Genomic DNA, 24,466 nt, shown 5'->3' with positions numbered 1-24,466 from the left:
AATAGGACATCAAGGTGAAAAAAGTAATATACATTTTGTATCAGCAGGACCCAAAGAGGATACAACAAAGATTAAGAAGGTTGATAAAGTTGTCATGAAGAAAATATTTACAAAATTGAGTCAGGTGTGGAGGCACGCGTTGGTACTCGTAATACTTGCCGAGGCGAAGGATGAAGTGGGGAATACCATTTCAAAGCCCAGCTGGGCCAATTGTTTGTAACAAATCAACCAACAAATAACATGAACTATTTACTTTTTACAAAACATAGAAATTATAAAAAAAATAGTTTTTATTGTTAAACCTACTTAAAATCATTTGTATGCTATATTACTAATAGTGATGGCAAAATAATTGGTTTAACATAGTTTTTATGCCTTGCTCAACAGGTGAATATGTCTTATTCTCCTTTTCAGTTAGCACTTTCTTCAGTTATAATTCTGAAGATTACTATTGATAAATACAATAATTAAGCTACTTTGTGTCTCTGAAACCAAAATAAAGGGAACATATATATATTTTTTTAAGGAGGAGAACTAGTATATAGCTAATTATAATGAGATGTCAAAATTTAGGTCAATATCAGCCAAGGTTTAAACCTCTTCTAAGTGGAAAATGAAATCAATAAGAGGATAGAACAAATGAAGACCATCTGCCGTTGATCATACAGCTACCTATTTTATTTTTTACATTGTGTGGTAGATTAGAAAGTATTCTCATAATACTTAAAATACTTGTTTGATAAGGGCATTTTAGCTTTCATTATCTATCCTGGGACCAATTTATTTCAGTGTTATAGTTTGAGTCCTGTATAATTGCATAACTCCAATTCATAGAATGTTGATTGTGGGTTGTTTCATAATTCTCTGGAGTCCGGGGTTTTTCTCTAATCAAGGAGGAAATTAGCTAGTTTCTGAGGAAGTCTGCCTGAAGCAAATTCTGCCATGATAAGGAAAACCCTGGGGTGTAAAGCCACATCTTTGGATATAGTTATACATAAAGTCCTCATGCTGTAAGAAGTATTAAAAGTCACATTAGGAGCCTAAGCATCCATGTCAGTGGTAGCAGCGGAATGTTCAAACCGCAATGAAGAAAGTGTCCATACACCTTCTTCTGCATTAGTGGTTATTAATTGGACAAATTGCTTATGACATATCCATCTATGCATAAAGTTCACTTTGATAAAGTTCTAATTCTCCTTTCCTATTACTCTTCTTTCGATATATTCTAGATATTAATTCCCTATTGGGAATTTCAGAAAGGTTTTTCTCTATTTTATATGCTCTCTCTTCACTCGTTTATTTCTTTCTTTCATTGTTGGGAGACTTTTAAATTTGATGTAGTTCTCTATTTATAAATTATTTTATGAAAAATATGCCAATCTGATATAAGTGTACCATGCATCAACATCAACTGTGTACTAGAATTTGTCCTGGGCTCTGAAAAATGTCATAACAAATCAATTATAAATACTGTCCTCCTGAAATGTACCATTAGACAAATCTGATTAGAGATATTAGTATATCTGAGGCGCTGAATTACTTTTATAAAAAGACAGAAAAAAATCAGGGATTTTATCAAACAGATATGAAATATCTCTGTCTGGGAAACAGAAAAATCACCAGGAGGAAAATGTAATTCACAGAGAGGAAGAAAATACTTGTACTCCATATGCAATTGGGAATTAATCTCTAAAATATATAGCAATATCATATTATTTATTCATATATCCTAATAACCCAATTTTAAAAATGGCTAACAACTTGAATAGGCTTCTTTGAGGACATACTGAAGACTAACAGGTATAGGCAAAATATTTTCATTGCTATCAATAAATAGAGAATGAAAAATAAAAACAATATAACATTACCCATACATTTCAGGATCTAATTAGTTTTTAATACATAGGGTATGGTGTTGTGCTAATTACTTAATGCGGCCACTGACCAAGCCAACTATCTAAGCTGCAGCAGCTCTGCCTAGCTCAGCCACAATGTTCTGTGGCCAGAGGCCACGTGCACGCAGCAGCAAGAACCACCCTGCCAGAAACACCACCCCTGCCACCCAGGAGACACCAGCGTGGGAGATGGCTCTGTCAATCTTCCACACTGTCTCCGAAAGGCTGGGCAGTGCCTAGACCATTCTGCCATCCATGCAGGCCCAGTAAGAGAATGCAACTCTATTTCTTACAGATTAATCAAAGGCTTTATATGTTTGGTAATGATTAATAACAAGATGTCCATACAAAGAGAGTTGTATCCCAATTAGCTAACCTAATTATAAGTTGTTCCTCTCAACTGCTTTCCATACCTGTGTGGCTCTCCATCCTCCTACATCTTTGCTCTCTCCAACTCCTCCTCTTTCTTTCCCTCTTCCTCTCCTAACTCCTACCACCTTAGCTCCTCCTACAGTTTGGTGACATTTTGGAAAAACAAGAAGGCTTCATTTTGTGAATTGTACAAAACAGTGTTGCAAGAATCAGCATGGAGGATCAAAATCAATAAAAATACATTTAACTTTCAGATTACCTTGAAGTGCTTTTTAGGATCCAGAATAGTACCAAAAGAAAAAAAATTAAATCAAGACTCAGGGACATAAAGACTCATATTCATTATACCAGGATAGCCCAAAAATCGGGGGAAAAACTAAATTATTTAGTAACTAATATATGGATTAGTAAATATAACATCTGCATATGACATAAAAAATTATATCATTCAAAATGAAAATTCCTGTAACATGTGAAAACATGGATGAACTTTGAGGACATTTTGGTAAGAAAAATAAGTAGTTAACACACACTATATGAAATTCCTCATAAACAGTATCTAACGAATTCAGACTCATGATGTAGGTCAGTGTTTGCCATGGTTTGAGGGAGAATGAAGTGGAGCATTACTAATCATGGGCATTAAAGTGTTAACCAAGCAAAAAGAATAACCTCTGAAGATATGCAGTCCATCAGTGTACCTATAGTCATCAATAGTCTGTCTATCATCTATCTATCTATCTATCTATCTATCTATCTATCTATCTATCATCTATCTATCTATCGCCATCTATCTATCTGCATAAAATGTGAGAGTACATTTCATCTTTATTTTTTGTCTCCCAAATGAAGTGAAACAGATTTACAAGTGGTATTTAAAAAAAAAAAAAAGGAACCAAAGAAAAGGTTGCAATTCTGAGTGTTGTGTGTAGGCGGAGTCATTTCAGTGGATCGGATTACAAAGGCACAAAGTCATGCTTTTCATTGAAGAAGGTGGCAGCTGGAAACTATGGACTACCTACTCCATGTTCCTAAAGCATCATGTTGACTTCCCCTGAATACTAACAGCTGCCTAATTCTGGTATTATAGATGTAGTTCAAATGAGACTATTCCAACACTTAAATAGCCTTATTCTTATCTCAGGGCTTCAGACAGAATATTTACATATATTCTTTTGTGTTTTAGGACAGTGCCACTAATGTGATAAGGAAGGTGCCTAGTTTTCAAATACAAAATACAGAAAAAAAAATTAAGACGCCCAAAATAGAAGTGCATCGTGTTTCTTAAGGCAAAAGTAAAGAGCAATAAAACTACTCAGTATTATTTTCTCATGAAAGGTAAAACAATAAATTGCTTCTTAACTTACTTCCTCTCTACACAGAAATGTACGTACATAATATTCTGTATTTCATTTCCCAAAGTTACTAGAAATAAAGCTTTCTGATTCTAGTTCTATCACATTTAATACTAATCTTAGTCAAACTATATTTCTTACTCTTATTAGATTAATGAGCTACTGAAATATCTTTGCAGAGAAAATATTTACCATTGTCTTTAATACAAAAAATTTTTAGTTTTAATACATACATTTATACATACATATATACACACATATATACATACATACACATACATACATAGATATTAATCCAAAGTTGATTTCCAATGTGTTGATGTGGTAATTTTGGACTTAATTCAAAAGTAATTTGTTAACCCTTTTCTCATGAATTATGTTATAAATCTCGTGCAATATAGACACATAATGAGGTAGCAATAGTTTCAAATTCTGTAAGCTTTTACTTTGCATGCAAAGATCTTAAGGCTCACAGGTTACTGGACAGTTCTGCACCTATTTCTTGACACATTTCTTCTAAATTTTATTGTTGCTATTATTACCTTGATAAATAGAAGTAAAATATTATGGTGAATGTTTTCTTTTCATTATTTTTTCCCCATCAATCACACTATTGATATGATTTAGCAGCAAAACAAATCCACAGAGTTGAAGGAATTGATAAAAATCACCACCTTATAGGGAATAGAGAGAAGCCACAACAGCTCTTTCAAATAAATGCTTTCTCATGTAGAGTTGATAAGCCTTTACATGAACCAGCATTGACAAAGAGTGGTGGTACCCAGCTGCAGTCTCAGCACTCAAGAGGAGTGGGGCGGGGAGTGTGGAGTGTGGAGTGTATGACAAATGTAATGTCTACATAGCAAATAGTTTCATACCAGTCACGACTACACAGTGAGACAATATCTTAACCAAAAACAAAACAAAAAAAACAAAACAAAGAACAAAGACAAACAGAAACAAACAACAAAAACACCAAAAGGAAGAAAGAAAACAACAAAACATAAGACACATCTACACAGAGATATCTGGCTGGTAGCTCGCATCACTGGGAGACCATATTCTTCTGGTTTGCTCAGATGTTGCTTTAAAATATCTGTGACTTTCAGAGTTCAAGACATCAAGAGAACAGGCAATGAGACCAGGTATATGCAACAGCTGTGGGTTGTTGATCCGAGTCAGTAATTTACAAAATTCCAAACCCCTCAGGAAACAAGAAGTTGCCAGACAAGTTTTAGATCAACTGCTTGTTTAAAAACAGATAATCCAGCATTTCAGAAAATTTCTAATTTTGCCTAGAAGCATTCAGGTTTCCAACAGCCGGAAAAAAAAACATAAACAAAAAGAAAGGAAAAAATAAAAGCCTCAGGTAATTTGAGATATGGAAGGAGGATAATTAAACTGGGACTTTCCACGGGAAAAACAAACTCTCTGTGGCAACTTCTGGTTTTCCAGACAGCAATCTGAAGGTTCATGGGAGTCACTGGGACTGTATCTGTAAACTTTGTATGAGATGAAAAAAAAAAAATCACTGCAGCTTCAGCAGTGTTGACCTGTGTGTTAACATGCAAATTATCCTTCTCCTATACTGTAACTGATTATATACAAGCTGGCCTGGGTGTCAGATAACTTGGCAAGGGGTGTTCATCCTTCGTTGAGTCTTAATTAAAAAAAAAAATCAAGGGTACAGGTGTACACCAGCTTCAATATATTTATGTCTTTGTTTGTATTTTACAACTTTAACAAGAGTTTAAAATATTTACTTTCCTTAGAGAAATACTGCCATTTGGGGGAAAAACAAACAAACAAACAAACAAACAAACAAACCCTGGTGCTATGAAGAATATAAATGCACTGTTTTTATTTTATTTTATATAATTTCAGTTAGTGTTTCCTACTATCTTCACATTAAAACTTTTAAACTTAATAAAACTGTAGATTGATAACTTTGCTAGATTGCAAGCAACAAATAAACGTTTACAAATGGCTTAGAGATTTGCATGTGCAGGGTGCATTTATTGCACAGGGCCTTTGTCATTAAGAGTTTAGGTACACACATTCAACCAGCAGAGCGGTTTTTAGAATTGCACAAACTGATTGCAAGTCCATAGCCCCTCCTTTCTGGATTTCTTCAATCCTTTCCTATTCTCCCCTACCTCCTTTTCCTCATTCCATTCCCCCAATCAATGAAGAGATTCTGTGGACTGAAAAACCCCACCTGAAAAGCCTGACCTGCCCTGACTGACACAGGGACTGGAAGGGGTTAGTAACTGTGTCTCAGGAGACTTACAGGTCATTTTAGCCACCACAGGCAGGTGTCAGGATGCTCAAAAGATTTGTTAGACATTGGAAATGTGCAAAGAACCATATCATGTTCACAGATTTCAGTTTTAAAATACAAAATGTACATTCTTGGGATTAAGAAAATAAAAAACTAGTGTTTAATTTGCCTTTGCCAACTCAGTGAAAGCAATTATGAAGCAGAGTGGAGTGGTATTAAGTTCCTCTCAGGCTTTCTTATGGTAATCTTGGCTGCCTAGCTGGATAGCATTTAAAAGGAACTTGCTTCGCAGCCAGACAAACAGAGTTCTGTGCCTGGGTTGTTGTGGAAGAAGAGAACCAACTCCTGAAAGTTATCCTCTGGTCCCTACATGTGCACTGTGGAACTCAAGCACCTTGCCGCCACTTCCACTCTCTCTCCCCCACCCATAAGCAAATAATGTTTTATTATAATTAAATTCAGGTAGCATATTAAATTAAAAATAGTTACCTTGAAAACGTATAAGTGACCATTTTAGATGTCTTTAACAAAACAGACTATTTGATGATATCCTAAAATATTCATGTGATTTTGAAAGAACATTCTGATCGATTGTTTCCATCTGTGTACATATCGCAATGCAGCCTTTCATTCACCAATTTGCCCTTGTATATTTTGCCATTTATGATCTTTTTTTAAATTATTGCATCTTCTAGGAAAGTTACTAGTTGATGAGGGTTGTTTTATATAAGAATTTACAGTCTCAAAATAAATGTGAATATCAGGGATGTAAAAAATTTATTGGGAGGACAATAAAATACACAGGTAGAGGAAGTACCTGGCAACTTGCAAACTTTCTGTTACTATGGCAATAGAATTTTGGAAAAACTGGGTCATCTTGTTGCTGTGGAAACTCTCAGGAAGAGTAAAGTTGAAACCTGGTAATGACCACTACATTTTCTTTCCAATTGACAGTGAGGCTATCATCTATGTTTTCCTATATCTGAAGTTGCATTAGTGAGACTGGGGTACATTCAGGTTTGATTACCTTAGGAAATGAGAGAGCACTTAGACAGACGATGTAGTGTGTATTGACAACCTTGTGTGTTTCCTCTATTTGCTTGATGAACTATTTTTCTGTCTTCTTATTAAAAATAGATCCTTTTCTCACGTAATATATCCCGATTACGTTTTCCCCTCCTGCTTCTCCTTCTAGTACGTTACCACTTCCTCTCCCACTTTTTGTTTCTCATTAGAACACCAACAGGCTTCCAAGGGATAATAATCGAATAAAATATGTAAGACAAAACAAAACCTAGACATCAGTGTAGGACAAAAGCAAACAGAAGAAAAAGAGCCAAGAAAAGGCACAACAAACAGATACAGACACGTAGTTCTCTGCACACGGAGGGATCACATAAAAATACTCAACTGAAAACCATAATATATATGTAAAGGACCTGTAGAGTAAAAGAAGTGAAAACATATAAATGATGATGATGATAATAATAATAATAATAAATGAAATAAAAAATTTTAAAACCTTGGTACAAAACTATGAAACAAAGAACTTTTAAAGATTGCTTTGAGTTTGTTTTCTGTTGGATACACAAACATAACTACTTTTATATTAAAAGTTTCAGTCGAGAACAGGTCACAGCAGACAGAAATGTCACAAGTATATAATCAGATTATCTTGGGACACCTTCTATCTTCTTACCCACCATGACTGCCTTACCCTGAACCTGACCTAACATCTTTGTGGGCATCATGAATCTCCTGATTCTAACCATCCTAAGGTCTAAGAATGTAATCAAAAGCTTCTGAGGCCTATTGAAAAGTTTTCCTGCTCTAACCTTCCTATGTAATGTTTCTGTCAATGTAATTGAACGGTGCTTTGATTTATGACTTTGTTTATTCTATCTTTGTGTAAAATTCATTAAACTGTTAGAACATTGGAACATTGAATTTGAGGGAACCCAATCTGTGTTCCTGGGCCAGGGTCACTCATATATGATTTGATAAATAATAAACTATCTCCTTTTGGTCAGAAAAAAAATTTGGACATTAAAATTATACCCTCATAAGCATTAATTTGCATAGATTTCTATGGGTAATGGTTTTCACATGCTAAAGAGCAGTTCATTGACAATGAGCATAAAGCAGGATGATAAGCTGGTTTTCAGACAAGTTATTAGTGAACGAAAGAACCATTCTGGCAAATTTTGAGATTTTCTTCATCATTTTAGCTTGATTGATGATGGCAAGCATATTTTCTTCTACTATTTAGACTACAAATCCTATTGTAAATATTTCTTACTGAGTATTTTTCTATATATCAAATGCTTTATGTTTCATATATCTAGAATTTATTACCTATAAAAGCAAACTGTGACTAATTTTGCTTTTGTTATCCCTAATTTAAAGAAGTTAAAAAAAAAAAAAACAGTAGCCAAACCAGTATTTGGTGGAGACAGACATAGATACTCATACTCAGCCATTGGACTGAGCTCAGGGACCCCTATGGAAGAGTTAGGGAAAGGATTGAAGTAGCTGAAGGGGATTGCAATCCCATAGAAAGAAGAACAATGTCAACTAACCAGACCCCCTTAGAGCTCCCAGTGACTAAAACACCAACCAAAGAGTACACATGGGCCTGCTCTGTGGGACCCATTATTTATGTAGCAGAGTGAATGCCTTGTCTGGCCTCAGTGGGAGGGGATGTGCTTCATCCTGTGGAGGATTGATGGCCCAGAGAAGGGGAATGCTAGAGGCATAAGGCGGGAGTGGATGGGTGAGAGAGCACCCTGTTAGAAGAAGCGAAGGGGAGGGGAGATGAGGTGGGGTGGCCTTGAAGGGAGGCAGGAAGGTGGATAACATTGAAATGTAAATAAATAAAATAATTAATAATAAAAGAAAAAAAAGAAACAGTAGCCAATTAATGTCCTTAAGCTCACAGAACTAGAATTTGCATCCTAAATTTCTGATTCAATGCACAACACCCTACCCATGGGAGTTCTGTTGAGAGAGAGAAAGGTCCCTAAATTTTAGCCTTGAATTGTTTAGTACTCATTGCACAGTTCAGATTGGATTCAAACTCTTCATAATCCTCCTGCCTCAGCATCTCCAACACTGAGAATGCAGGTGTAAAACACAATTGCCTGATCAGGAAAACATCTTACTGTAAACGTCAGTCTAACAACAGTTACCATCAAATATTGGCATCTGTACTGGTTAGCCCCATTATTCCAGGTAATATCAATTATTCATTTCTGATATCATAAATGTTCTAATATTCAAAGGTTAAAAAATCAAAAGTTTCTCTAATATTTCATATACTAAATTTAAAAATATAAAAATATTATGACCCCAAAAGTCCATACTTCACTGTCATATGATGGTGTTATTAGCACCTTGACTTTGCCTTTAAAAAATAATGATCGTGATGGTATAAAATAGTGGCTGTTTACTAAAAAGTCACACAATAAAGTTCTATTTTGAAATGAACTATTAGAAATAAAACTAAGGTAACTAATATTTAATAAGTATGGCACTGCTCTAAGAATAAATATCTTTTTGTTTTGTTTTTTTTCGAGACAGGGTTTCTCTGTGTGTAGCCCTGGCTGTCTTGGAACTTACTCTGTAGACCAGGCTAGCCTTGAACTCTCGAACTCATATCTTTACAGGAATAAAATGTACAGGTTCTTCATTCCATGTAGAGGAAAATCATGTGACCACCTCAAGATGGTAACTCAGGAAGGCAGCTCTTACCAGAAGCAAATTGTGAAAAAAGGACTTTGATCCTGCAATATGTAGCCTGTAGAATCATGAGAATATATATCTCTGTTGTTCCTGCCTCCCAGTGTGTGACATCATAGTAATGCAGCCTACGCAGGCGAGTACAGGACACCCTCCATTCTGTTCTAGGTATATCTCATAAAATCAGTCTTTCTAATACAAATGCTGGTTGATAAGATAACATACCTAGATTCTATTTGATTTCATAACTTTGACTACCAAATTGCTACAACTAAAATAACATTTTATTTCTTATAAAACATAGGTTTCATTCTGCTAAACATAAGGAGATTACCATGAAAAGAGCAGAGCACACGAAGTTTTATATTCCCTTTAGAAAGTAAAATAATGGCAGATCCAAAACACAAGAGATGTTTTCCTTAAAACCTTTGCTTCTGTGAAAATTGATGGACAGAAAGAAGAACATGAGAGAGAGAGAGAGAGAGAGACAGAGAGACAGAGAGGCAGATATGGGAAGAGGTGTGTAAGGAGGTGCAAAGAAGAAGGAGCTGAGGGAGGAGGAGGAGAAGAAAGAAACAGATGAGAAAGAGATAGAGGAGGTGTGCGACTTAGGTACATGTTTACACAGCACCACTTTCGTAATGCATTACTGTCTGCATGTAATCCACATCTAAGGAAAGCATCTTAATTAGGTAATTTTTATAAATGCTACGGCTGTGTAGACTAAATCAAGGGACCTATATAATTAAGTAAAATTAGCCCCACCTGTCTTGTTTCTTTATAGCCTTCATCATCACTCCTTCGGCAGGCACAAAACATGTTTTTCATCCCAATATAGGAAACTACTTAATTCCTATTTGCTATTGAAATCAAGAGGCATCAACCTATAAGTGCTTGAAATACATTAAAATAAATGAAAAATTTATCATAATTCTTATGTACCCATGGGTTGTAGATACATATTTTAAATAATTTATACTTTGCTCCCATAATTATGATCATTTCAAAATACACATATTTATTGAGATTGTAAATTTACAAATCTAAGTGGACTTATTTTAATCAGCTGTGATAAATAAAACTGCATCAGTACTTTAAGCAGAAAAAGACTAATGTAATTCTTCTTCAAAACAGGACAATAAGTATCAAAGTCTGGATCGGTCACAAGTCACTCAGTCAGTGTGTTACAGAAGATAGATAAATATGTTGCTTTATCACTTTTATATAAAATGCTGTGAATGGGTATAATAGGGTTAACACAACCTGGCTAATGTAATGTGATATACACTGACACTACTGTGACAAGACACATTTTAATAGTGTTGTCAGTAAGAATCAAAAATTATTGAGCACTTTCCTTAGCTTGATATAGAATTGACCTGCAATGCTAATTCACTCTGGGAAAGCCAAGATAACCCACTGTTGTTTAATCTGTAGATGACTTTGTCATTTCGGAGGATTCAGGGATGCTGCACTAGCAACTTGGTTTCTTTGATTTCTAAAGCTCATATATACAGAAAGGAGTGAGTTTATTAAAACATTCTGAATATACAGACATTATCTTGTCATCCAAAGCAATCATTTAATTTTTTCCAGTGTCTATATTCCTAGGTCTCACACGAAATCTCTGCTTCAGTAGGTATAAAATGGACCCAGCAATCTAGTCAAGGTGAAATGGCTTTGCTCTAAGAACTTTGAAGAACTGTCACCAATGATAGTATTTCTATATTAGCTTGCTGTGTGTCTTAGGCATTTTGTAAACAGGCCTTCAGATGGATGCTACTTAATAACTTTAAATAACTACAGAGATTTTCACTGCAAGTTTATTCAAAGTAAATTACACTTATCTATTGTTTGTCCTCTACTAGAGTTATAATCTCCAAAATTCAATTTTTACAAACATATTTGTTACAAAGAATATTAACCAATCTTATTGCAACATTCACAATATAATTCTTATCTTTCTATAGTGTACACATCTTCCACAAAGTGTTGTAAAATAGAGATTTAATACTTTGTATATACCACAACAGTTTCTAGCAGAATGCCTGATAACACATTGGTTATGTCCCTGAAATTTGCACTTCCTTTTCATGTCAGAAGAACAATAAACTAGGCTTAAAGGCACCTATCGTTTTACAGACCTGCTTGCATAAATAAAGATGATCAGCACTGAATTTACTCCTGATGCACTTTGGGAGCTACTATGCTTCCATCTATCTGCACAAGCCCTTCCAACATTGAACAAAAACACATAGGAAAGAAGACAAAGCATACCTGATTTGAATGCATCAAAGGTTAGGCAAATGGCATATCTGACTGAAGTTGTTGGAAGACTTAAACAGGCACCATAATCTAACTTATCTTCCACAGTTTCAATACTCATTTTGTAATAAATACCAATAAAAGACTATTTACCAATGCATAATCTACAAAGATGGAAAACATTTGTTTTCTGCTTAGTCACATACATTAATGCGGGGATCAAAAGAATAGAACACAAAGTTGAAAATTTTAACAGAATGTTTGTAAGATAGCACAATTGTGCCCTCTGCAAAAAAGGTAGCTTTCTCATTAAAAGTCATCCTAGCAACAAAAGGAGCCAGCTTCTTTAACAGGCTTTAGGAAATCTGCCAGTTTTTATTCTAATATTGCTAATGAAATAAGATGTCTTTATTTATAATCTAATAAAACACTGTGCTTTCAGCTATAATTTCCTTTCATTAGCTCCAAAACAAAACTAAAGTGCTGGTCACTCATCTATTTAAAATAACTTCAGATTTGAGAGCCAATCAGTCTTCTCCAACACATGCAACAGTAAAAACTATAGATCACCACAATATAAAATGCTATGTTTTATTTGTGAAGTTTTGGTCTTCAAACAGCTTTTGTTTTCACTGACACTCTTCAGTCTCGGATTAAGCTAAAGGAATATATTTTAATCAACATGATACTATTTACTATATGTCAAACCATATAAAAAGACAATATAAAAACAAACATATAAAAATGAAGCCACAGTTGGCTTCTGCCTCAACAGTGATAAAAAAAAAAAAAGCAGAGAACAACTAAGAACTAATAACTGTTCAAATGTGAGAAATGTAAGGCCAAATGTAAGTGGTAAACTTACTACCTCGTTCTTTTTCACTCAACTGTACTATCTTTACCCATCTACTAGGAAATTGATCCATTTACTTTTTTTCCTCCATTTGATCATCTGGCTTCTAACACACACACACACACACACACACACACACACACACACACACACACACACACTTGATGGAGGGTATGGTTTATTCTCACGTGCCACCCATGCCACCGGCACTCTTACAACAAGACAGAAAGCAGATACAGAGAATTGACCAGAATTAAATATTTGCAGTGCAACAACTGAAAAAAGAGAGATTGTCCTAAAGCAAGGTGGAAGAAGAGAACAGATTTCCTCCAGCAAAGCTTTCCTCCAGCCTTTATATGTGCAAGGCACACATACACTCACACTCACTCAATCTCCAACACAGACATAAATGGATAAATAGCCTTTAAAAATATAAAAGCTAGGTTAAAGAGAAGGAGACTCACTAAAACATACATTGTTCAAAAATATGGTACAAATAGCAATACCTTGTATGCTAGTTTTAGAAAAAAATAGAATTTAAATAAAATATATACAAAGTTTGAATAATTTACTGTATATTTCAGGACAAAAACAATATATTACAGTTAGTAACATAGTCTTTTATAATATGCTATTTTCTTTCTTTAAAAATGGCATGAAGTCATTAACTTATATGTTTTACAAACATTAGGATTTTATATTTCTCTTTATTTTTCTGAAGCATATAATCCATGAAGTGTTTTACATCTTAATTAGTAAAGCTGTATTTTCCTTTACATATTATTTTTATGTTTGCTTCTACAGACTTTCACCGCGTCCTTATTGCAATACTTCCTACTGTAAGGCCATTGGCCTATATATACCTACAAATATAAACTCTGACTCAGAGAAGGAGATCAAGAAATTATTACAGAATAGATGAATTAATGAATGAGCAAAAAAATAACAAAATAGGCATTTAAAATTTTAGCAACTTGTTGGAACAAGAAAAAATACCAAAGTAGAAATGTACTTTGGAAAACATTTTTATAAAATCTTAACTCTAATGCTTTCATTAAACACTCTGGTTGGAATTTGCTGAGTAGCTATCTGCTGGGGAAGAAATAATGTGTGTTCTAAATGTTTCAGGCATATCAACGCATTAATTCTTTCTTGTACAAAAGTACCATCTTGGTAAAAACTATTTGAGCTTACCCATTACATTTTTTTATTTGAAAAATAGCATTGTAAAAGAGTCTTACTTTGCTTTGCAACCATAATCCATTTCAGCAAATTAGATGATAAATTTTTATATAAAGAATCCAATAATCCTCAAAATCTCTTTCAATGATATATAGGGTGATTTGTAAAAATTTATGACTAAAGTATTTTAAGACAATAGAATTCTCTATAATTCACACATAATAATACAGAGTCTCTTTCAGCTATTTTCCCCTTATTGCTTTGTTAAAAGCTTTAGAAATATGCCAAACATTTCTTGGATAAAAGATGCCTTCCTTCTGTACTGTATATGTAGCTATCTACTGGCCTGTAAGAAGGCTGAAAAGTTTTCTATAAAATAGTTGTGAAAAAAACAAATATAGAATACAGTGATAGGTCCATACCGGTTTTATTGGAAAGTCTAAAAGACACCATCTTGTCTGGAATGTTACATACGTTCCTCACTGAAGCAATGCAGCTGTAGTTAGCATAATCCTGAGGTCGGAGATTCTTCAGCTTTAAGATCTTTGTTTCCCCCTGAAATTGGAGAAGAGGTCATTAGCACAGGTCACTGCTAACCAGAAGGAATGAAATGACTTATAGCATTGCAATGCATTAAATCATATTCTTAGAAGAATTTGTCCTAAACGTGAAAAAGAAACTTCCACTTAACCATAATACTGGAATAATCTTAGAGCTAAAAACTAACAGACAACAATGAAAATTCATAATATTTTCTTTGCAATCTTGCTTCCTGGGGGAGGAAAGCCTACTTCTGGCACTAGTTATGCAAATTATTATGCAACGCTCTGAACAGTACACTTAATAATAGAGGTTATTCGACAATCACCACAGTCTAGTGCAGGCTTCAACAGGAAACACTACTGTAAAACGGGCTTCTGAAGACGACCCAACACATGAAACACTGGTTTTACAGCAAATTAGAGGACATCTAATGATAGATCATTTTACTGAGATACATAAATATTTGATATAGTGTTAATAATGGCAGAGAACAGACTGAATGCTGACTGGAGGAGGTTTCGTGATGTTTCTTGACTGTTACTGTTCTTGCTGTTTTAACACAGTAGATTAGGGTTAGTGCTCCCGTGTGAATGTGGAACATTGCAGACAGTACTAACTCAGAAGTGGTCATTATAACCTAGACATTCCTGCTGTGTAGGGACAGACTGGGGAAGCGTTGGATGACATTGGTACAAGTGTGAAGACAAGCAACACCCGGAGTGGAAATGACTTCCTGCTCCTCTCAAAATAGTTACTCTGTTAAGGAATGTATTTTTCATGACAAATAGCTCTAAATGGCATCCTATCTGGAAGAACTTTCAAAATCTTATTTTTCCTATTTCATATATTCAGTTGTGAAGGTCAATGTGTTTACTCCCACTCTTTTTTCTTAAATAACATCATTTAATTCTTAAAATCACCATACATCCAATATGCAAGTATGAACTGAAGTTCTTAATACAGAAAGCAAAGCAAGGCTCTTATATAGAAACAGCTGTATCCATATGACATGGAAATCCACAACAGTGACCGTGACAAATTTCAATGTTAAACCATTGACATAGATGACGTTTTCCTCAGTCTAAATAAGCAAAATTCTATTTTATGATTGATATTGTGAAATAATCACTACATTTAAGCCAAAGAAGACTCCTATCACCTCACATAAATGCCGTACTTTCAGTTTTCTAAAAATGTAAAAACCTGATCAGTCTCCCTGCTACATCATGTGAATTATTGTTTGCTTTGTTTTAGGAAAGACTTTGCTCTGCATTTTGAAAGAACAAAGATCCTGTGCAAACATATAGGGAAATCAATATGGTTTTATAATGTAGTTAACCATGTTCACTTGTGGCACGGCTATCATGCATCAAACATAAAATGCCTTGAAAACTGTGTTTAGCTATCTGGAAAAAACAAAAAAAAACCAAAAAACCTTTACACTTGAAATAGTTAACTCAGGTTATTTTAAAAAAATGTATTTGTTTCTAGTGTGTGTGTGTACATGTACACACACATGCACATGTGTGTGCATTTATGGGCAGTTACATATGTGGCTGTGTGTACATGCAGGTCATAGAAGAGCTTGCAGCAATCTGGTTCTCTCCTTCCACCATGAAAGGCCTGGGGCTCAAACTCAGATGATCAGGCTTCACAGTAAATGCCTTTATCTGCTCAGCTACATCACCAGCTCTTAGCTCTTTTCCCTCGGACATTTAGTGATTATGATTTTTTTAACTTTTTAATTTTAATTTTATTTTATTGGGTATTTTAATAAATTTACATTTCAAAGGTACATGTCCCTTGTTCCTGGCTTCCCCTTGGGGAACCTCCTAACCCATCCTGCCTCCCCCTGTTTTTTAAGGATGCTCACTCACCTACCTACCTACCTTCCTACCTACCCACACCCACCTCTCTGCCCGGGCATTCTCCTACATAGGGGCATCAAGCCTGCCCAGGACAAAGGGCCTCTTCTCCCTTTGATGTCCAACAAAGCCATCCTCTGGTACATATGCAGCTGGAGCCATGGGTCCCTCCATGTGTACTCTTTGATTGGTGGTTTAGTTCCTGGGAGCTCTGTATGGTCTAATTGATATTGTTGTTCTTCCCACGGGTTGCAAACCCCTTCAGCTCCTTCAGTCCTTTCTCTAACTCTTCCACTGGGGACCCCATGCTCAGTCCAATGGTTGGCTGTGAGCATCCACCTCTGTGTTTGTCAGGCTCTGGCAGAGCCTCTCAGGAGACAGCTATATCAGGCTCCTGTCAGCAAGCACTTCATGACATCCGCAATAGTGTCTGGATTTGATGTCTGTATATGAGATAGATCTCCAGGTGGGGCAGTCTCTGGATGGTCTTTCCTTCAATCTCTGCTCCACACTTTGTCTCTGTATTTCCTCCTGTGAGTATTTTGTTCCTCCTTCTAAGGACTGAAGCATCCACACTTTGGTCTTCCTTCTCCTTGAGCTTCATGTGGTCAGTGAATTGTATCTTGGGTATTCCAAGCTTTTAGGCTAATATTTACTTATCAGTGAGTGGATACCATGTGTGTTCTTTTGAGACTGGGTTACCTCATTCAGGATGGTATTTTCTAATTCCATCCATTTGCCTAAGAATTTCATAAAGCCATTGTTTTTAATGGCTGAAATGTGTAAATGTACCACATTTTACTCCTGGAAACAGGTAACTGTCAGGCGGGCCTCTAGTCCCACTTTTTCCCCTCACTTTGTTCAGGTTCCGTAGCTAGAGTGCTGTGTTTCCGAGTTTCTACTGAAAGCTCAGTTTTTCTCCCAGTCTCCCTATTTAGAAACTCCCCTCAGCTCTGGGCAGATACTTGTCTCCCATCGTCCAGAATTTTGCTTCAACATGTGCTTTTGATACTTCACTCACACAGAACCTTAACATATCTGCAAATGAACTTGAAATGCATTCTTCCAAAGCAGCAGTTCTCTACCTGTGGGCTGCAACCCCTAAAGACTATTGGAACACACAGATATTTACATCAAGATTCATAAAAGTAGCAAAATTACAGTTATGAAATAGCAATGAGGATAATTTTATGGTTGGGGTCACTACAGCATGAGGACCTGTATTAAAGGGTCACATATGCATCATATGTACAGAATCTCCTTTAACTAGCTCTTTCATTGGCACTTAAACATGTTCCATCCCAAATTATCCTTCTTTGTTTATTTTTAATTGTAATCCTGTAACCATACATTCAGTTGACAAACTCTTAAATGTGCTCAGCAGATTTAGAGGAGGTATGGAGGTAAATAAACAACATTTTCACCATTTTCTTTGAATTACTGACAAATAATTGAGAAATAGCAATTTTATGTATTTAAGGTATATAATGTTTTCATCCACCTTTATATTATGAGATAAGAAACCAACCAAGCTAACTGACTGACTGTCATCTTATAAAGTTGTTCACTTTTTAAAATCTCATAGCTATATCTATTGCCTGTTATATAACATGCATCCATCCATCCTCCATTTATCCATCCATGCATGTATCTACCTCTCTATCTATCTGTCTTTGACTGTCTGTCTGTCTGTCTGTCTGTCTGTCTATCTGTCTATCTAATCTACAAATGTATCAAGAGAGGAGAGAGAGTCTAGCTATACAGCCTAAGCTTGCCTTAAGCATTTCTCATGATAAAAGTTTCCTGTCAGGTATGTGCCATCATGCTTGCTGACTGCCCATTTTCAAATATGAAATCAGATTCATTCTATCTCCATGCTAAATCATATGGATCATTTGATGTTGCTTTCATAAGTAAAGACATATTATCTCTGTTTCATCTCATTGTGTCATACCCTAAAAAAAATCCGTTCACTCCTCTCTATGGTTTATTACATGGGATTATCAGTCCCAAGGCTTCTATGTGCTTGGTCTGTCAATCACTTGAACAGGCTTACCCTTGTACAACACTGCTTCATTATCTTCCTTCTGATACTGTCCCATTGTGTGATGGCTTTTTGGTGACTTTACCCACCCCGCCCCATTTGAAAACTGTATCAGATGCTGTTCTTCATAAACTTGCTTGTTCATGACTTCTTGACTCCAAATTTCCTATCTTCCTTATCTTCGAATCAAGTCTTATCTTTTAGGATACTGTCACAATAGACCCGGTTAGTGTTCGGGTTGAAGTGCTATTTTAAGACTTAGAAAATTCTTGCTACTCTGAAATAATTGTGACTCTAACATGAAGGATGACCCAGTTATTACTATGGTGGGAAGACCTGTATCTCAGTTAACTTATATGCAGAACATAGGAGTACAACGGGCACATTAGAGATCAGAGACAAGTTTCCACATCTGATTTCTCTATGGTTGAACTGCCCAGTGATTAACAATCTTTTCTAGAGGATGATGATTAGATGATGATTCCTTTCTATAGCTGAAAGTCAAGGTTCCAAAGGGAGTGAAACTATAGAGGCCACAGAAACAATAATTCCGTAAGGTAATATGCAAGGATAACCTATTCACTTGTGAAGAGAAGAGGTGCTGGTAAATCATTTTAATTTGTTGGATGAATAAAAGAAATTAAAGGCTGAAATCTAAAATGTTTGTATCTTATGCATTTAATTCACTACATTCATTAAGGAATAGAAATGATTTTATGGTTTATAATGTAAATTTATTTGCCTCTGTGTGTGTCATTGTATGTGTGTGTGAGAGAGTGTGCATATGAATGTGTACTTGTTTTGCATGCATGCACAGTCTCAAATGTCATGCATATAAATATAATATTCTGTATGTTAAGATTATTTTGGCATGTGAAATTCCACAATTTTAAAAAAAGAAATTTTGATTTGATTATCATCTAATTATATACTTAGCTTAACAAGCTTTATTGTAACTCATTACATAATTGATGTAAATATGTTCAGTCTCACAATTAGTTGATGTAATTACAATACACAAGATGATGTCATGAACAATTTTGCAAACATTATAGGAAAATGGCAAGTAAATAATATGCAACTTCTAAGGTTTAAAGTCACATCTTTTGCAATCATACAGAAATTTTATAAATTAGTTTTAAAAGTATCTTGTACTTGCCAATAAATATAATACATTTGAAACTTTTATGAAATAGAAAAGAAGATTATTATATATTAGCCTGTGGCTTATCCAATGTTGACATTTTATAGGAAAAAAATCTATAACTGTAAATGGAATATTCAGTTACTTTCGAAATAGACTAGACCTTTAAAATATTTATTTCCAATATATATTACTATCCTGAGCTACAGAGAAAAGCATATAGCTTGAAATTTATATTAATTTATACCTCAATTTACTATAAACACACACATACATACACACACACACACACACATTCACACACATACAAACATGCATTCAAGCCTTTCTCTTTCAGCATTAAGTGAATAAAAAATGTGAAAGGATAATTATTCTTCTTAAACTTATTATGTGGTAGAAGTTTCATTTCAGCCTCAAAACACATGCCAATTTCATTATGGAAATAATAAGACCAAGAAACAATAAATATTATTTTGTTGCTCAAGATGATTATGAAATATTCAGTTCAAATTGATGTAGTTATTAGCCTGTATAACAAAAGATAGAACCATCTCATCATCTTTAAAGTTATTTTTTATTAAAAGTAAGATTATTTAATAGCATTAATAGTGAAAATCTAATATCTTTCACAGAACTTTAATTTCCTAACATTAAAAGCATAAGAGGTATATGACCTTTCCTCTGAATCCTTATTTAGCATTGTCCTTGTATGCCCACCCATTTTCACAGTGAACCCTTTCCCACACAAATTAGACAAATTAGTCTAGTTATCCCTTCCCTGGCCTTGAGCAGGTCTAAGAGACCTTGTTTACTACAACAGACCAAGTGATGAGGACCTAGGTGGAGTTACCCAACTTGAAAGAAGAACTGCCCCTGGGCTTGCCTTGAGACATCTCCAGCCCTGACCCACGACCAAGAACGAATTATCCCACCCATCTCTCCCGACTAAAACTAGGAAGGGTTTGGGCAAGATCTTTCCCTTTAAATTGAGAGCTGAACATTAAACAATTGAGCCTTGATCAGAGAACTTTGTCTTGGCTTCATCTCTTCTCGTCCTATTTGTTCCCAGACCACTTTCAGGTGAACCCGGTTGACTAGTGGCCTCTGGCCGGCTACAGTCTAGTGTATCTCAGGCATGGAAAATCATTAGGGAATCACTTTGCTTGATTATTAATTTTGATGTCACAAAATTAATCAATTCCTTTATTTTAGGAGTAGGTATATCATTCGTAGAATTGACTTTGTTATGAAAGTGTGGTTTTCTTTGTGTTCCTTCACTGTGTTACAATGGACCTAGAATGAATTTTCTAGTACCAAGGATTGTGAGAAAGTTTTTTTTAAATAAAGTACTCAGATGGACATTATAGTAGCAGAGCAGAAATTAAGACATGTTCTTTTTTTTTATTTTTTTTTGTTTGTTTGTTTTTGTTGTTTTTTTGTTTTTTGTTTTTTTAAATTTTTATTGGATGCTTTATTTACATTTCCTATGTTGTCCCCTTACCCCATCCCCCACCCACCCAGGAACCCCCAATCCCCTCACCCCTCCTCCTTCTTCTCTGTGGATGTAACTTCTATCTACCCCCCCCACTCCCACCTCCCCACCCTCAAAATTCCCACCCCCTGGGGCATCCAGCCTTCATGAGGTCAAGGTTCTCTTCTTCCACCTATGCCCAGCAGGGCCCTCCATTCTTACATATTCAACTGAAGCGCTGGATCCCTCCCTAAGTGCTTCCAGGCTGGTGGTTTAGACCCTGGGAGCTGTGGTTGGTTGGTATTGTTGCTCTCCTCATGGTGCCGCAAATCCTTTCAGCTCTCCTTCAGTCTTCACTCTAACTCCTCTATTGAGAACCCCATGATCAGTTCAATGGCTAGTTGTGAGCATATGCCTCTGAGTATGTCAGACTCTTGAAGACCTCTGAGGAGATATCCATATCAGCTCTTATCAGCATGCACTTCCTGACTTCCACATCATCAGCATCTACCTTTGGTGATTGCACATGGGATAAATACTCAGGTGGAGTGGTCTTGAGACAGCCCCTCCTTCAGTTTCTGTCCCTCACTTTGTCTCCATATTTGCTCCCTTGAGTATTTTGTTGCTTCTTCTAAGAAGGATCGAATCACCCCCACTTGGTCTTCCTTCTTTATGGGCTTCATGTGGCCTGTGAGTTGCATCTTGGGCATTTCAAGGTTCTGGGCTAATATCCAATAATCAGTGAGTGAATACCATGTGTGTTCTTTTGTGATTGGCTTACCTCACTCAGGATGATAATTTCTAGTTCCATCCATTTACCTAGGAACCTCTCGAATTCATTGTTTTTAATAGCTGAGTAATACTCCATTGTGTAAATATACCACATTTTTTGAATCCATTCCTCAGTTGAAGGACATCTGGGTTCTTTCCAGCTTCTGGCTATTATAAATAAGACTGCTATGAACATAGTTGAGCATATGTCCTTGTTATATGTTCGAGCATCTTCTGGGTATATGCCTAGGAGTGGTATAGCTGGATCCTCAGGTAATGCTATGTCCAATTTTCTGAGGAACCGCCAGACTGATTTCCAAAGTGGTTGCACCATCTTGCAGTCCCACCAACAATGGAGGAGTGTTCCTCTTTCTCCACACCCTCGCCAGCATCTACTATCACCTGAGTTTTTAATCTTAGCCATTCTGACTGGTGTGAGATGGAATCTTAGTCGTCAGGGAAATGCAAATCAAGACATGTTCTAATATAAGCATTGTCAATATTAGAAAGATTGTTATTCAAAAAGTATTCTTGGCACGCAACGGAAAGTGTGTGAAGAAACTAATGCAATATATACATAAATATATACATATATAATATATAAATGTACATATGTATTATGTATATGTGTATATACATATATATATATATTAATATATATGCATATAAAATGATCACTAAAAGAACAATAGAATATGAAACAACAAAGTCATCACACAAAGGAAATATAGCCTTACATGATATTTTAAGATTATAACATAATTTTAAATCTAAAGCAATAATAGATGTTCTTAGCTCCATCACAAAGATCTGTATAATTAGAGTATGTGATATTTTTAACCTTCTAGTGCAGAGAAAACATGTTGATCATTTGTAAATTACAACATGACAAATGTTCTCATATTCAAATAAACACACTTAATCAATTCTGTTGCTTTCTATTAAACAATGACTGCAAAATCACAGTACTTTCAACAATTGTTGGCAATTACCAACTATAAGTGAGGCCATTGGTGGCTCTTAAGTAGACTTGTAGGTAAAAATGTTCTCCTTGTCACTTTTTTCTGTATTAACATGTGCTTGAAGATTGGAGTTGGACACAAATATTTCAATCTATTGTAATTTTCATCAGGTAGCACAATTTATAGGAAACAGAATAGTCTGTAACTCTTCATTTGAAATATTATATAAAAGGTTATGGGCTACAGTATCAATTCTATGTAAGCTCTGGATTCAAGCAGAATTTCAAAATGGTTCCCCACAGTGCACATAAAGACACAAGTGTGGGTATGCACTTTCCATCCCTGTAGGACTTATCAGTTCTTAGCTCATTCTCCTAGTTAAAGTCACATATAATTTTTTGCCCCATTACTTTCAGCAGTCATTTACATTTGAGATGCCTGTGATAAAACAGAATAATTATTATCCAGTCAAGAAAGAAACCATGGGCTTCCATTAGAATACATGACTTTAGTCCAAACAATGATGTAGCATTTCTTTATAGGAATGTTTAAATGAAGGTGTGATACATAGAGGTAATATTATTCTCCATCTCTAAGAACTATAGACTAAGAAAAACCTCAGTGCTAAACAAGAGAAACCTCCTATGCTGTTTTTGTTCAGAGGATTCCAAGAGACACTCTAAAAAAGGTAGATACTGCTACTCTCCATGGTTTCCTCCTAGAAATTGAATGTAAGTCCCTATTTTACAGACACAATGTAGTTTGGACACAGGAATCCAGCTGGATCTAATTGGAAAGCTTCCACCTTCAGGATTTGCTTTCATAGTATATGAAAATGTTTTACAATCTGCCAAGGAAGAAAGACAACCTCTACCTATATACCTGGGATGCCTATAAATCAGAAAAATGACCAGCAAAGCAAGAAATATGTAAAGGTGTAATAGTGACATTCATAACTTAGAGGTTACCAACAGTTCTCTAATTAGACTTTAGGATGCTTACCAGGATGGATGGGTCCTATGCCTGGAACCTGAATTATAGCCAACTATTGTGAGATAGTGAGGTCATCAATCTTATAGAACTTACTAATGCCACTTAATTGAACTATTATAATTGCGAACTTCATTACATACATGTTTATGTGTGTGTGTGTGTGTATAGAAATAAGTGTACTTCAAAGAAGATTAACTTTGCAACAGATAGAAATCAGCACAGAAATCAACAACTAGTCAAAATGCATTGAACATGGATCCCCAGGTCCAGTTGGCACATCTATAGCTCAATCCTTACAGCTAAGGATCAGAGTATATTATGGAAGAGGGTCAGGGAGAGCCATTAAATCAAGGAGTCAGCTATAAAATGTGTCTTCTAGAAATAAAAGGGAAACTACTTCCATAATTTAACAATTTGGTCGCCTAAACAAAACCCAAAGACAACAGTAATAGACATGCTAATGTAGAAGTGGAAAAATTTCATTGGACCTAACCTTGACCAGAGCTACATGCAATGTCTAACTACTGGGATAGGGAGAATTAATCTTCCACAGTGGTGAAGTCCCTAACTGGTGATCCAATATCAAGTGGTCAACCCTGAAAATATATGTGTACACACAACACTAAATGGATATATCAGGTTACATTTATGGGCACATATTTTTGCCTATCTATCTATCTATCTATCTATCTATCTATCTATCTATCTATCTATCTATCTATCTATCTATCT

At 35.4% G+C, this 24,466-nt stretch overlaps 1 protein-coding gene across 1 annotated transcript in view; it reads right to left on the bottom strand.

Moving 5' to 3' along the window:
• The window catches only part of Mdga2 (MAM domain containing glycosylphosphatidylinositol anchor 2), a 732,366-nt gene that overhangs the window by 234,686 nt on the left and 473,214 nt on the right, over positions 1–24,466 (bottom strand). Inside the window, exon 5 of the mRNA XM_028782361.1 lies at positions 14,364–14,496. Within this exon, the coding sequence (XP_028638194.1) occupies positions 14,364–14,496 (133 nt within the window). The remainder of the gene's footprint in view (positions 1–14,363; positions 14,497–24,466) is intronic.

This window comes from Grammomys surdaster, unplaced genomic scaffold (genome assembly GCF_004785775.1).
Source record: "Grammomys surdaster isolate TR1022 unplaced genomic scaffold, NIH_TR_1.0 98, whole genome shotgun sequence".
NCBI classification, from domain to species: Eukaryota; Metazoa; Chordata; class Mammalia; order Rodentia; family Muridae; genus Grammomys; species Grammomys surdaster.
Note: the sequence above shows the minus strand (reverse complement) of the source record. Positions and strands in the feature narration are given on the sequence as shown.